Source organism: Lathyrus oleraceus, chromosome 6 (genome assembly GCF_024323335.1).
Source record: "Lathyrus oleraceus cultivar Zhongwan6 chromosome 6, CAAS_Psat_ZW6_1.0, whole genome shotgun sequence".
Lineage (NCBI taxonomy): Eukaryota > Viridiplantae > Streptophyta > Magnoliopsida > Fabales > Fabaceae > Lathyrus > Lathyrus oleraceus.
The window spans coordinates 511,139,643-511,154,207 of record NC_066584.1 but is presented as its reverse complement, the minus strand read 5'-3'; the positions used below and the strand labels follow the sequence as shown (position 1 = coordinate 511,154,207).

Here is a 14,565-nt window from a genome sequence, read left to right as displayed (position 1 = left end):
GTGGACATTATTTGTTTTGTTTTAAAAGTGATATTATTTGGTTTGTTTTAATCAATATAATTCATTTTTAAAAAATAGTTTATTGTTATTTTTGTTTTTGTTTTGTTATTAATTATATTAAATTAAATACATTTATTTCCAACTCATATTTTTTTTTGCTTTGAATAAGATATTTTCAAGTTATTTATATAATATATTTTTTAAAACCTCTAAATCAGGTATATTATTTTTTATTTTTACTTTTTCTTCATTCTTATCAACTCATTTCACGTATTCAATAATGTATTTTAAAAAAATGTTAAAGAGTGTCCGAAATACGGGTTAAATAAATATTTAAAAAAAAGTATTACTTTATTTTTATTGAATTTTAATATCTTTCTATTTTAATAAAAATAAAGTAGAGATATATAAAAACAAAAAATAACAGGTTTTTAAAAACAAATATGTTTCTACATATAAAATAAACAAATATGTTTTTTTAAAATGTGGCAGTGAGCCAGAATTGTGGAAAATAGAGTGTACTATAAAAATTTATAATAAATAAACATATTTTTCTAAAATGAAAATAAAGCTAAATTTTCAAAATTTTCTAAATAATTATTCACTGTCATGTGGTCCACCAAGTTCTCAAAATCCGGTTAAAAGAAGCTCACACGCTCCATCAGAATGAGAAGGAAAAAAAGTCAAGTTGCACGAATTGTTTTTGGTCTTGAAGTTTATCAAATGAAATTTCATACATATTTATGAAAATATTTTAACATAAAAAATATATAGATTTACAACTATTTCCAAAAGTGTTTTTAATATATGTGTAAACTAGTAAAGGACCCGTGCGTTCGCACGGGTCGCGCAAGTGCAATAATTTATTTTAAAAAAATTAAAATATAATATATTTTTTTGTTTATATATATATATATATATATATATATATATATATATATATATATATATATATATATATATATAGTTGGATCAACGTACACAAATTTATTGCATAAGAGTTTTTTTTAATGTAATGGATGTTAAATGATCAATAAATGGATTCAAAAAATTTCCACAAATAACTTTTTCCAGTTTGGGACATAATAAAGTAAAACATTATTAATTTATAGTAATATAATTTGCTTAATTTTTTTGTATACTATATTAAGGAAATAATCAAAAAATATAATACAAAAATATTTTTACAATTTATTGGTATATTGATATATAATAAACATTCCATTGTTAATGTTATGAATAAACATTCCATTTATCATTGAGATTTTGGACATAAGAAATAAAAATATATTTATTTAGTAATGGATGAAATTTTCCAATCTGTTACTAATTTGAGGTATAAAAGCGCAAATATTAACCTTCATAATAAATGATTATTTAACCAAAATACATAAACCATGTAAAAGAAATATCAGAACCTCATTTGTTTTAAAATATAGTAATGAATACTACCAAATGTTGAAATTAATTGCAATTGATACAGTAAGGTTTAATGCAACAAAAGATATTGAAACAAAAGGTTCACAGTTAAAATTGTGAGAAATAAGTCCAGCAACAAAAATGATTTAACTTCGTACAATTCTTTGGTCCTTAAAAAATTGGGTTTATACAAAACCTGTCCGCAACCTTTTAGAAAGTGATGATATATTACCCTGTAAAAAACAATTACATCCATATAAACAAATGTTAAAACATAATGTATATTTTATACAACTCATTCAATAAAATTCTAATAATAAACAACGACATTCGTTGATATAATATAACTAATGAAAAACTTACGTTCTATAAGTTTTCAAAATCTTCTTTGAACACGACGTTTGTTGTAGAATTCAATGGATGATTATCCTTGTCATGGATTAATATCTTAAGCCCTTTTTTGCTCTTGACCCTTGATATTGCAACATATAGTTGACCATGACTAAATACACTTCTAGGCAAATACAATCCAACATAATCCAATGACTGACCTTGAGATTTGTTAATTGTCATAGCATAACATATAGTTATGGGAAATTGCCTTCTAGTCATTTTGAATGGCCACGGAGATTGTGTTGGAGTCATATCCATTCTTGGAATATAGATAACCCCTCCAATATTCTTTCCAGATATAATCTTTGCCTCGATAACGTGGTTTGCCAATCTTGTAACTATAAGCCTTGTTCCATTGCAGAGACCTTCAGGTTGATCAATGTTTCGAAGCAACATAATAGGGATCCCAATCTTCAATTTAATCTTGTGGTTAGGTAGACCGGAAGTTGTAAGTGTATTCAAAAATTCCGGGGTCAAAACATCAAAAGCTTCATTTCCTTCACCGTTAAAAGTGTCTACAGAATCTGAACTTAAATATTCCTTTTCTTCACCTTTGGGAAATTTTTTGAAATTTTATTATTATAAATCTATGTTAGTACATATAAATATATGAATGTATCTATAAATATGTTTACAATGGATAACATATACCTGGTATGAATCCCAAAACGTATTGATTTATGATGTCAACCGTTTCAATTGTTTCGGCCAATATAGCTCTTGATTGCAAAAATTCTGGATTCTTGTAATTGTTAAGAAAATTCGGATATGTTTCACTAACAATGGCTTCTAGTGGATTATCATAGTTAGAAATTAAGAAATCATTTGGAATAGGAATATCCGTGTAACCATCGTTAGGTTCTTCCAATTTCCCATCGCCAACTTTTAATATCCAATTAGAAAACAATTCTAATTCAGATGTACTTGAAGTATTGCAGGCTTGTTGGAGTCGCATGTTCTTTGTAAGCTTCAGCACAACACAATGATCCCAGATGTATGATAAATTTATTGTAGAATGTATTATATCTGAACGGTTGCCCCTTGGTACAACTGGTAATATTTGCCGAAAATCTCTACCAAATACAATTACTTTCCCTCCGAATAATTTGTCAGAACAATTGGAACGCCCCATTATGTCTTTAAGGGTTTTATCAAACGCTTCAAAACAAAATCTGTGTGCCATTGGAGCTTCATCCCAAATTATCAACTTTGTCATTTTTAGTAGCTTTGCACGATCACTACCTTTGTCGATATTACATGTAGAAGACTCCATTGTAGGTATTGGAATCTTGAACATTGAATGAGCCGTTCGACCTCCTGGAAGTAGTAGTGAAGCTATGCCCGATGAAGCAACAGTTAAACAAATTTGTTTCTTTGATCTTATGTAGGAAGCTAGAGTTCTCCACATGTAGGTTTTCCCTGTGCCACCGTATCCATACAAAAAAAATACGCCTCCTTGTTGATTGTTTACTGCTTCCATTATTCGCTTGAATACACCTCTTTGCTCATCTAATTTAAAAAAAATACATAACAAACATGCAGTGAATAAATTAATTATACATTAAAAAAATTGTAAGATAAAATCATACTTTAAAAGTTAACTTTATAAAATTATGACAAAACTTACAAACATTTAACATATTTACCTGTAAGATTTAAGAACAAATTATTGTATTCTTGCAATTGTTCGGCTGGATTGTAACTCCGCTCTTCGTATATGAGCTTATTTCCCAACTGCTCAACCACATATCCACTTGGATAAGGCATTCCACCAAATTCCTTTAGACTTCGGCTCTTCCTTTGAAGATTTCGTTCAATCTCAATTAATGTTAAATTCATTATCTCTTCATCTGACAACCTCAAACCTTTATACAATAGTAATTATAAGTGTAAACTATGAAACAAATTTACTTTTAAGAATCAAACAAATAAATATAATAAAAAATCACAATATAGGAAAAATAATACCTCTATTGTTTGCAATTCGCTGTTGAGCATATAGTATTCCATCAGCTAAGAGATGACATGTTTTACTCCATACATGTCTTGGCCTGTCAATGCTGCCTGATAATAACATGTGAACAAATAGTAATCTCAAATATTGACCTGAACCCCAATGATTTGCCTCTTTAATAGCTGCAATGAAATCTCTATCATCGCCGATAAAACCCATAGCAAAGCAGGCATCCCGGAAAGTATCATATTTTACGTTATTCACTGTTTTTATATCATTATAACTGCGGGGGCCTTTGACATGTGTGAGCATCAATCTAAGATAGTACAATTCGCCAGTTGTTGGAGGAACCCATATAAGCCTACCAATTTTGTAACCTTTTTGACGGGGTTTCCATTCTCTTTTTTCTTAACATAAACAAATTTTGAAACAAATTTGCTGTAAGTTAAATTTTGTGCTTCAGGATACTTGCAATTTGCTTCGAACCATGATGTAAACATCAATTAAGTTACACTTGGTTTTTCCAGAACTGTATTGATACGATCAAAATCAGTGTAATATACCGAATTTTGACCTTCACAATGAAAATACAGTCTCTCAACCGCTGGTTTTCTACCATGGATTGGAAAGGAGAATATCCTCCAAGATGCTTCACTCGGAGAAACGTACCTACAAATAATATAATGAAAGACAATGGATTTAAAATTAATAGAATGATTATTGTAGACAGAATATATAAATTTTATTATAACATATATAGTCAAAACAGTGTACATATAAAATTTTCTACACCATGCATGTAAAGAAAAATTGCACACTTTTAGTTGAAATAGATAAATTGCATGACATCATATTTCAAGTGATATATTAGAAACGTACCTACAATCAATATACTGTTTGATCTCATCAATATTCTGCGGCTGGTTGGAAGTTCCATCATCATTCGGTACAATGGCAGCGGTGATTCTGTCGTAACCTTTGTTGATGTACTTGAATAAGTACTTAATCGATGTACTTTGATTGCACCATTCCATGTTTATGTGAGCTTGGTACTTTGTCAACAACTTTGCATTATATGGAATAACATTCCGGTTATCGACTTGAATTCCATTCTTAAGAACTGTATGTCCATTGTCCCTTCTTCTATATACCAGAAACCCATCTTGATCAACAATTGTTTCGGGCTGAAACTGTTTTGGAAAATATTTAGAACATTTTCCATCTTTCATGCACGGTGAAGATCAATTTGCAAATCCACACGGGCCATGAATCATGTGAGTTTTAACCAAATTATACAACTCTTCATTGGTATCTTGGTCAGGTATTTCAGCTGAAATAATGCGATCAATATCACTTGGAGTTGGATATTTGTTAGATGGATGGAGGAAAATTAAGATGTGAGCATGTGGTAATCCTCTCTTTTGAAACTCAATTGTATACATATCTATAAAAATAAATATATAAAATATATACAATAGTCAGCACACGAATGATAAATTTGAAAATAACAATACGATTAATTGAATATGGAATAAGTTACTCACATGCAAGAACTTTCCCCAATAGACTTTTCTTTGTGAGATCAGACAAAAGCTCATCAAATTTCATTTTAAAGACTCTTGAAATGATGTCAGGACGATCTGATGCTTTTAGATGAACAAAACCAAGCAAACGCTGAATTTCAGGCCAGTTGGGGTTACATGTGAATGTAATGAAAAGATCTGGAAATCCGACATAGCTGCATATTGCCATTCCGTCAAAGTATAGTTGATCCATATATCTACGACTACCAATGTATGAAGAAGGTAGCAGAACCCTCTTACCTGTGTTTGACCCGTGCGTTTCTCCATTTGATTTATATTCATTCAAATTGTGATACTTGCCAACCCTCAGTTTTGACTGATTCTTTCGAAGCCACCTAAGTCTTTCTGATTCCATCATTGTAAAACCATCTAACAAAAATTGTTGATAAAGTCTCCTTGATCGCAACAATGTTTGTGCTTCATTAGATCTTGATTGAATTCTAAAGGCCAACCACTCTCTTATTGTAAGTCGATTTCGCTTTGTTGCTTCTTCCCAAGGAATATCTTTATTGTTCTGTTCTGACTGTGTTATGTCTGTGAAGTGGCGAATATTTGTCCCTTTATCACGGTGCCTCACATTAGGTCTATATCCATCCTCACCATATGGAAATAATAATGGGTACTGATATCCTAAATAACTGGTATGATACTCATCTATCCTTTGAAGTTCGCCACATTGTTTTTGCACTATAATGTCTCTTTTTTCTGCAGTGTCGACATCTCCAACAATTAAAGCAGCTACTTCGGATACAGTTGGTTGATTATATATCCTTCCATCATTTCTTCGTTCAGATATTAAACGAAGTTTTAAATCAGAAACACCTTCTTCACAAAGTCTGCCCCTTGCCATGCGAAATGATTGTGCATGAACATTATGTTCATATAACATTTCAGATAGTTTTCTCACAATATTAACATCAACTCCACTTTTTAACCTATAATGAAAAGAGTTGAAACAGTTTATTGCAAGTTTCTTAAATAAATAAATTTAAAGTTTGGAAAATAATAGATATCTAACCTGATGCATTCTGTTTTCAATTTCATTCTCAGTGTCATAAACATATAGTTGTGCAAATCGTGGATTTTGACCTGGCATCGGTAACATGCTTCCTATTCGGTGACATGATTGACCTTGGATACGAAAATTGGGAGGGCATCTACCGTTGTTAAATCGATTGTCCACTTTCGCACTGGGAGATGTAAATGCAAACATAACGTTATACATTCGAATTTGTTGTTGAAATTTTTTTGATTCACATGATTCGTTGTCAAACAGCAGATGTTATAGAACTTTAGGAGCGGGTTATAACAAAGGTAACTGAACTTTTCCTGATCCACAACACATGGAAAATTTAGGATTGGACGCATGACGACATTTGTTTTTCCTTTCCGAATACCACATATTTGCACCACAATATTGACATTCAATGACAGGATCCCCAATATCATAATACCCTCCTGATCATCAATAGTATTTAATTCATATGTTAAATGAGTTGTATTTCATAATAATAAAATATTATTTATAGTAAATCATTTTAAAATACCTGATGTAATTTCAAAAGTTTCCATAGCATCTGTTCCATTAGACATTTCATCTTCATCAAAACTTGAATTTGTTGCTGAACTGTAACCTTTTGACATAACATTTATTGTGTTAAGAATATTGTAATATTCTATGACATACCATAAACAAATTAACTCAAATGAAAAATAATTAAGAATATACCGTCAGATTCATCATTCATATTATCGTCTCCACTATCAGATGCAAAAAGCTCATTGAGTTGCAATTCTGGTATTGGATCTTGGTTTGATGTTGTTGCAGCAAATGTATTGTCAAACCTCTTAGATAAGTTAACTCCTAATTTGGTAATGTTTCTGCTTGATATCCTTTTTGATCTGATATTATTATTGGTACTTGGCTTAGTCTTTAAGGACGAATGAAGTTGACGACTTACTTCAACGTTGGCTATACCACGACCGTCATTTAGTATGTTTGGCGAAAGTTCTGATAGTGGTATCCTCAAAGCTGTTGAGTCATTGCCGCGTCTTTTATCAAATGTACCGTTTTCTTTTAGAGCAGTTTTCAACCTCTTAGATTTCTTGTCATCAATAACACTCTTTCTATAAATTCTGGCTTTTGCAGCATTCTTCCTCCTCAAAATAGTTTTAAAATGTAATTTTTCATCTACCATTTTGAATATTTTCTATTATAGTACTCACTCAGGCTCTATAATTCAAAATGATCATACTTGATCATACATCTGAAAAAATTACACATATATAACAGATATTATATATCTTCATCATTATAAATAAAACAAAAGATATATAAAAATATTTTCAAAATCAGGAACATTATAACTTGCCATTGTCACCATGCTCACTTTAAATTGAAATTTTAAATTGAGATAGAGGAAAAATAATGGGTTAGAACCAAAATTCGGGGATGAAAATAGTGTAAATAAAGAAGGAAAAAGAATTGAATAAAATTGATTTGGTTATTTGAGATGGATTTTGGAGTAAAATAGAGAATGCACAATATTTTTGAAAATGGATTTTCTGGATTTGTTTAAGAAGATATAGAGAATGTATAGTATTTATGAAAATAGTTTTTTTTGGATAAATCAATAATGATTTGTTTGTTTTCCGTTATTCAAACAGAATTGGCATAACTGTGAAGGGAAGAAAGTCGAGAAACTAAATTGAGTTGACTCAAAGCACCCATGAGAATAGAATGAGACCTTAAATCAAATAGAAATATTGTAATGTTACATAAATTATATTTGTAAAAAATATATATCTTCTAAAAAAGGAAGGTATTCATGTACGAACAAAATAATTGGAATTGAAAAGGAAGAAATTCCTATAATCTTAATCAATAGAAACTAAAAGCAACACGTTAATCAAAATCCATTCGCATATATATATATATATATCATTTAATTTTCGACTTTGTAAAAAAGATGAGATTGATAGACAAAAAAAATAAAAAATCTTACCTTTTCTCCTTTGCAACTCTGACACACAAATGCGCTGATGGATGAACAAATCAACTGAAATTGAAATTGAAACGAAAGGATTGTAATCAACCTAAAATGATTTGTAAAACTATATACTATTCAATTTTTGATTTTGTAAAAGATGATGAGATAAGTGGATGAAGAAAATAAAACACATACATTTTCTCCTTTTGAATTTGAAACTCCGCCACACCAATGCATTGGCAGATGAAAATTGATTATTATGGGAGAATCAAAGAGATTTAGGGTTAATGGAAATAGTGAAATACATTGAAAGAGTAAAAGAAACCGTAAAAAATGTCTTTGGAAAGATGAAATTGTGTTTATTGGTATTTATAATTGAAAGGGATACAATGTGTTTGCTAACGAATATGAAAGAGTTTATTGGTATATGAAATTGTGTCTCCACACCTACTAAAGTTGGGTTCATAATAATTAATATATTTTCCTTTAAAATAGAGATACAATGTAATAAATATTAACATTGGATTAACAAATACCAATAATACAAAAAGACAATTAGAGACTTGAATAACCATGTTTTATTAATTTTAATTAGGTTATGACGTAAATTTGATAGTAAGTAACTTTTATATATTAAAAATAGATTTTCAATAGAGTTTATATTTAAGAGTATGTAGTATTTGATATAATTTTATTGAATACACATAAATATAGTGTAAATAGTTGTTTTACAATTCAATTTATAATATATATATATATATATATATATATATATATATATATATATATATATATATATATATATATATATATATATATATATATATATATATATATATAATATATATATATATATATATATATATATATATATATATATTTATATATATATATATATTAATAATTTTATATAAAAAATACACATTACTATATAATATAAATCTAATTATAATTATATTTTTCTTAAAAATATTATTTATCCTCTATTCTCAACTACATAATTGAATTTAGATTCAGAACTTCTATAATCTCATTCAAATATTTTTTAATAATTATAAATATTTAATACTATATATATGTACAAAAATGTAATTTAATAAGTACTTTAAATGTATAGGTTTTATATACATTTAATTCATACTTAAAATAGTTTAAATGTATTTTAATAACATATTTCATATTAATAAAAATATTTAATTTTCACTTCATTATACTTAAAGGCAAAACATAATTAACTTTTTTGGCTCAGATAATTAATTGTCACTGTCCATATAAAAACTATTTACTTACTACATTTTAATATTTAATTAAACTTAAAACAAAATAATGCAAAATATCAAATAACTTTTGAATGGTGTGAAATTAAAAAATTCAATATGGTTAATGAGATTTTTTTAATGAAACGTTGACTTTGCTATGTTATTGAAGCAACTTATTTTGACCATAGTTTAAGTTACACTTAAGTACTTAAACAATTTAATCAGGAATTAAATAAACACACCACTAAGCAAGTTGGAGAAAGTTTTGAGATTTGATTAAACAAAATCAAATGAAAGAATCGAATCGAATAAAATCCCACACGTTTTCTCTAAAAATGATTTTTCTCTTATCTCTTTGTTATTATTTTTCTATAAATAGTGAACCCAAAACCATTCCAATTCTTATCCAACAACACACCATTTTTTTAATTCTTATCCCTCTTTTTCATGCAATTATTTCTCATACTCATATAAAGACTCTCTCTTCTTCACCTTTATCATTCCAAACTCTCTTTTTTTTATTATTGTTACAACCAATTATTTCTATATTCTAAAACCATAAATAAATCATAAAAAAGCTTCAAAACCTCATCCTGAATTATTCTTTTTCATGGTATTTTTCTCTTCTTCTCTTTCATTTTGTTATTTTTCCGTAATTAATTATCTTAATTTTTTGTTTGATTTAATATTTGCAGGCGAAAGAAATTGAAATCAAATATGAAGAAGAATATGTATTGAATTCTCGAGGAATGAAACTATTAGCAACGAAATGGATTCCTGCAAATGAAAATCCAAAAGCTTTAATCTTCATGTGTCATGGATATGCCATGGAATGCAGCATCACCATGAACAGTAATTTACTATTTTTCATTTTTTTTTCTTTTATTATACTATATATGACAGGATGTTTAAATTAATTAATTATGATTATGGTTGTGATTATGAAAATTAACAGGCACAGCAAGAAGATTTGTAAAAAGTGGATATGCAGTATATGGTATAGATTATGAAGGACATGGCAAATCAGACGGATTAGCGGGTCTTGTTATGAATTTTGATGATGTCATTGATGATTGTTTCAATCATTTCAGCAAAATATGTGGTTAGATAAATGCTGTCTCCAATTAAATTCAATTTTTTTTAATCTGCATAACTCTGAATATCAGAGTTTGAATCATATTCAGAATCAAACAATGTATTTAAACTTTGCTTAGGACTTCTGCATATTTTCGGTTGATATGAGTATTTTTATTTTTATTTTGTTATAAAAGATAATTTATTTATTTAATTATTTGATCTATATAACAGAAAAGGGTGAAAATAAAAATAAGATGAGATATTTGTTAGGAGAATCCATGGGAGGAGCTGTGGCTATGCTTTTGCACTGGAAAAAGCCAGATTATTGGGATGGTGCTATTTTGTCAGCACCCATGTGCAAGGTTTGTTTTTACTTTATATGATTAAATTCTATATAGTACTGTAATAGTATAATGTGATACATACTAATTTATTTTTTCATTTTGATTAGAAAAAACATAATTTCTGCAACCGTGTCTGCAAGTTTGTATTTATTTGTCCATCACATGTTTCTTGTTCCTTGTATGCATATGAATAATACAGCACCTCTCAAATACTAAGTCAATTATCTCATTAGAATTATAAACATCTTAATTATTCACATATTTTGAGCTTATTTTTTTAATAACTTAGTAAAAATAATTTTTATATTTTATAAAAAATTATTTTACTTTATTTTAGTATAAAATAGTTTAGATATAAACACCTTTTTAGGAGAATATAATATTTTATGATAAATATTTGTCATATACTTTTTAGTTAAGTGGTTATTAGAAACATGATTATTTGTAATCAAATAGGGTTGGCAATATAATTATTGTTATGGATTGATTTTGCATATTAATATAATAACCAAAATATCTCTTAATTAATATATATTTACTTTTTAGTAAATTTTCTTTATATAAAAAATTAAATATAAATAAATAAATAAATAATTACTTTTAAAAAAAGAAATAATATTTTGTAATTCAATTATTATTACTATTTTCATCTGATTTAAATAAGTTTAACCATTTTTTAAATAAAAAACTACCATTCCTTATTAGATTATATATATTGTTTTATTTTTCCACTTATCATGCAATCCATTAAATTATGAAAAATATATATTACATATATATTAGGAAAAAATATTATTATTATTATTTTACTTTATTTTCTATTGATAGACGAAATTCTAAACTATTAGAAATTAATACACAATTACTATAAAACTTTGAATTAGAATTCCAGTGTTGAATCTAGAAACATTGATATTAAAATTTCAAACTTGTGTAATTATTTTTATTGAAAAACAAGCAAATACAAAGTCAGATGAATGTGACAATGATACATATATTTTAATATTAATTTTTGTTGATTCGTTAAAGCAAAATAAATGAATGATGACTGACCCATTAGAATATATCATTTTTGGGCCTACCTATAAACTATACTAATCTATGATAAATCCAAATAATAATAAGTCCTCTAACTTTTAGGTCTAGAGTGCTCCTTAATTTAGTTATCTTATTAATCACATTTTTATTTTTATTACCCTAAAGTCTAAACTATTGCTATAGCTGCCCCCAAATCACATTCACATCACAAATACAAAGACTTTTACTTTTCCATGAAAGTGACTTATTCATTTATGCATGGTTTGCTTATATTAGAAATTTTTGTTAGCATCATTAAGCATACTAATTCTTGCATTCACATGTCATGTAAAAAAGTCTTTACAAGTTGTATTAATATTAATCAAATGTTTTTTAAAATTTTATTAATTTATAAATATCAACAATTTATTTCCATTTATATATAAATATAAATAAATATTAGAAGTTAATGAGAGTATAATTTGTACAGATTGCAGATGATATAAAACCGAATGCATGGATGGTTACTATATTCAGTGCACTAAGCAAACTCACTCCAACTTGGCAAATAATCCCAACGGAAGATATTATTGATATTGCTTTTAAAGTTCCTGAAGTCAGAAAACAGGTATAATTATAATAAATGTTGATATATTTATACATGCAAAAAAAAAATATATATATATTGAAATAAAATAATAATTATTTATGATTTTGTAGATAAAAGGTAATAAATATTGCTTCAAGGGAAAACCACGTTTGAGAACAGGTTATGAACTGAATAGAGTTGCTACAGAAATTGAAAAAAGATTGGATGAAGTTTCATTGCCATTTTTGATATTGCATGGGGAAGCAGATAGAGTTACTGATGTATCAGTGAGTAAACAGTTATATGAAGTGGCTTCAAGCTCTGATAAGACATTGAAATTGTACCCTAAAATGTGGCATGGTTTGTTGTATGGAGAGCCACCAGAAAATTTGGAGATTGTTTTTTCAGATATTTTTAGTTGGATAGAGAAGAGAACTAAGTATGGTAATACAAGAATTGAGAGGGAATTGAAAAATGAAAATGAAGATTCTACAAGAGGAACTTACTCTTGTTGTTAGATTCTTTATCTATTTAAATAAAATCTTTTATTGAAATGTGAACATGGCTTGTGAATGTGCTTTCTTCTCGTCTTCGGCATGTTTTTTCATCTTCTGCTACTCAACATATGCTTTTAAGGAACCTTCCTTTTCATATAGTTGAATCTATGTTTTCATGAAAATGTCTTCTACTTTACTAGTTATAAGACTCTGAGGATAACGAAGTTGATTTTGAATTCAAAATTTTGATTTGTTCCAGCTCCTCTAATATCACTTACTCTTGGTCATATTCCTGATTCAACTTTTGATCCTGAGTCTATTTATTTGTTAAAGTTATATTATTATCTGTTTTGCATGAACCAATATATTTGATACCAACTATAATAAATTTGAATAAAATGGATCATGTATTATTTAAAGAAAAATAAAAAATAGATCATGAATCAATATGTTAGATAATTTATAAAAAGGTAAAAATACTTTTGGTATCCTTGAATTAAGTTGGAGATTCAGTATTTTCAACCAATCAAACACTATAATTTAATGTCATATTTTTGTTTTATTTCAAAATAAAAAATAAATTTTAAGAATTATTTATACTATCAATACCTAATTTAAATTTATGGGTATTAAAGAATTTATTTTTATAGAAAGAAAAAGAAAAATATAATGATATGTTAGTGATTTGAATTTGTGGTTTCAAATTTTCAATTTTTGAAATACTATATTACTTGCATGGAGTTTAATTGGTAAGTGTAAAATAATTATAGTCTATGACAAAATATATAATCGTTATTGATTGACAATACAAAATTATTTTATATTTTTTATTATAATCTATGGGAAAATATATTATGGTTATTGATTGATAATATAAAATTATTTTTTATTTTTCATTATAGTCTATGGTAGAATATATAATGGTTATTGATTGAGAATATAAAATTATTTTATATTTCTCATCAGTTTTGGAAGAAAAAGAATAGGAGTAGAGAAAAAAATTGAGAAATATTTCACATTTTTTGTAAGTGTTTTTGTAATGAATCAGAAATGGGTGTTTATCATTTTGAGAGTACTATAATATTAAGTATTAAAAACCATTCCAAGACACCACTTGTGTATGTCAATTATTTTTGCTGATCTTAAATTAAAGCAAATGATAGTAATTAAAAAAGCTAATCAAAGTATTATGAACAGTGGTAACAACTAGCTACTCTTATGATCAAACATATACATCGCTATCAATCAATGTCAGAAACCAATCCCTAATCGACTTCACTTATTAACGGATAAAAGAAGAAAATTTCCACACATCCATTTCATTCACGAAGTTGGTGATAAAAATGACTAAAAGCGACTAGTTGAAGCTTTCAACTTATTATTTAATTGCCTAAGTAAATATTGCGTGCAAGTATGAAAAACTGTTAAAAGAATCTAAACATC

At 27.3% G+C, this 14,565-nt stretch overlaps 1 protein-coding gene and 1 pseudogene across 1 annotated transcript; one reads left to right on the top strand and one right to left on the bottom strand.

Moving 5' to 3' along the window:
- Positions 1-1,785: 1,785 nt before the first annotated feature.
- On the bottom strand, positions 1,786-7,547 carry LOC127096486 (uncharacterized; annotated as a pseudogene).
- A 2,362-nt stretch (positions 7,548-9,909) lies between these two features.
- Positions 9,910-13,185, top strand: LOC127098110 (caffeoylshikimate esterase). The gene is made up of 6 exons (XM_051036613.1): positions 9,910-10,211; positions 10,294-10,450; positions 10,554-10,700; positions 10,907-11,037; positions 12,527-12,664; positions 12,757-13,185. Exons 1-6 carry the CDS (start codon positions 10,209-10,211, stop codon positions 13,141-13,143), a joined length of 963 nt encoding a protein of 320 aa, XP_050892570.1. The 5' UTR covers positions 9,910-10,208; the 3' UTR covers positions 13,144-13,185.
- The last annotated feature ends 1,380 nt before the right edge of the window (positions 13,186-14,565 follow it).

Excerpts from the sequence above, each read along its gene's own strand:
- LOC127098110 (XM_051036613.1), top strand. Across the intron at positions 11,038-12,526 it reads TGTCAGCACCCATGTGCAAG|ATTGCAGATGATATAAAACC; the intron begins GTTTGTTTTTAC and ends TAATTTGTACAG. Across the intron at positions 12,665-12,756 it reads TTCCTGAAGTCAGAAAACAG|ATAAAAGGTAATAAATATTG; the intron begins GTATAATTATAA and ends ATGATTTTGTAG.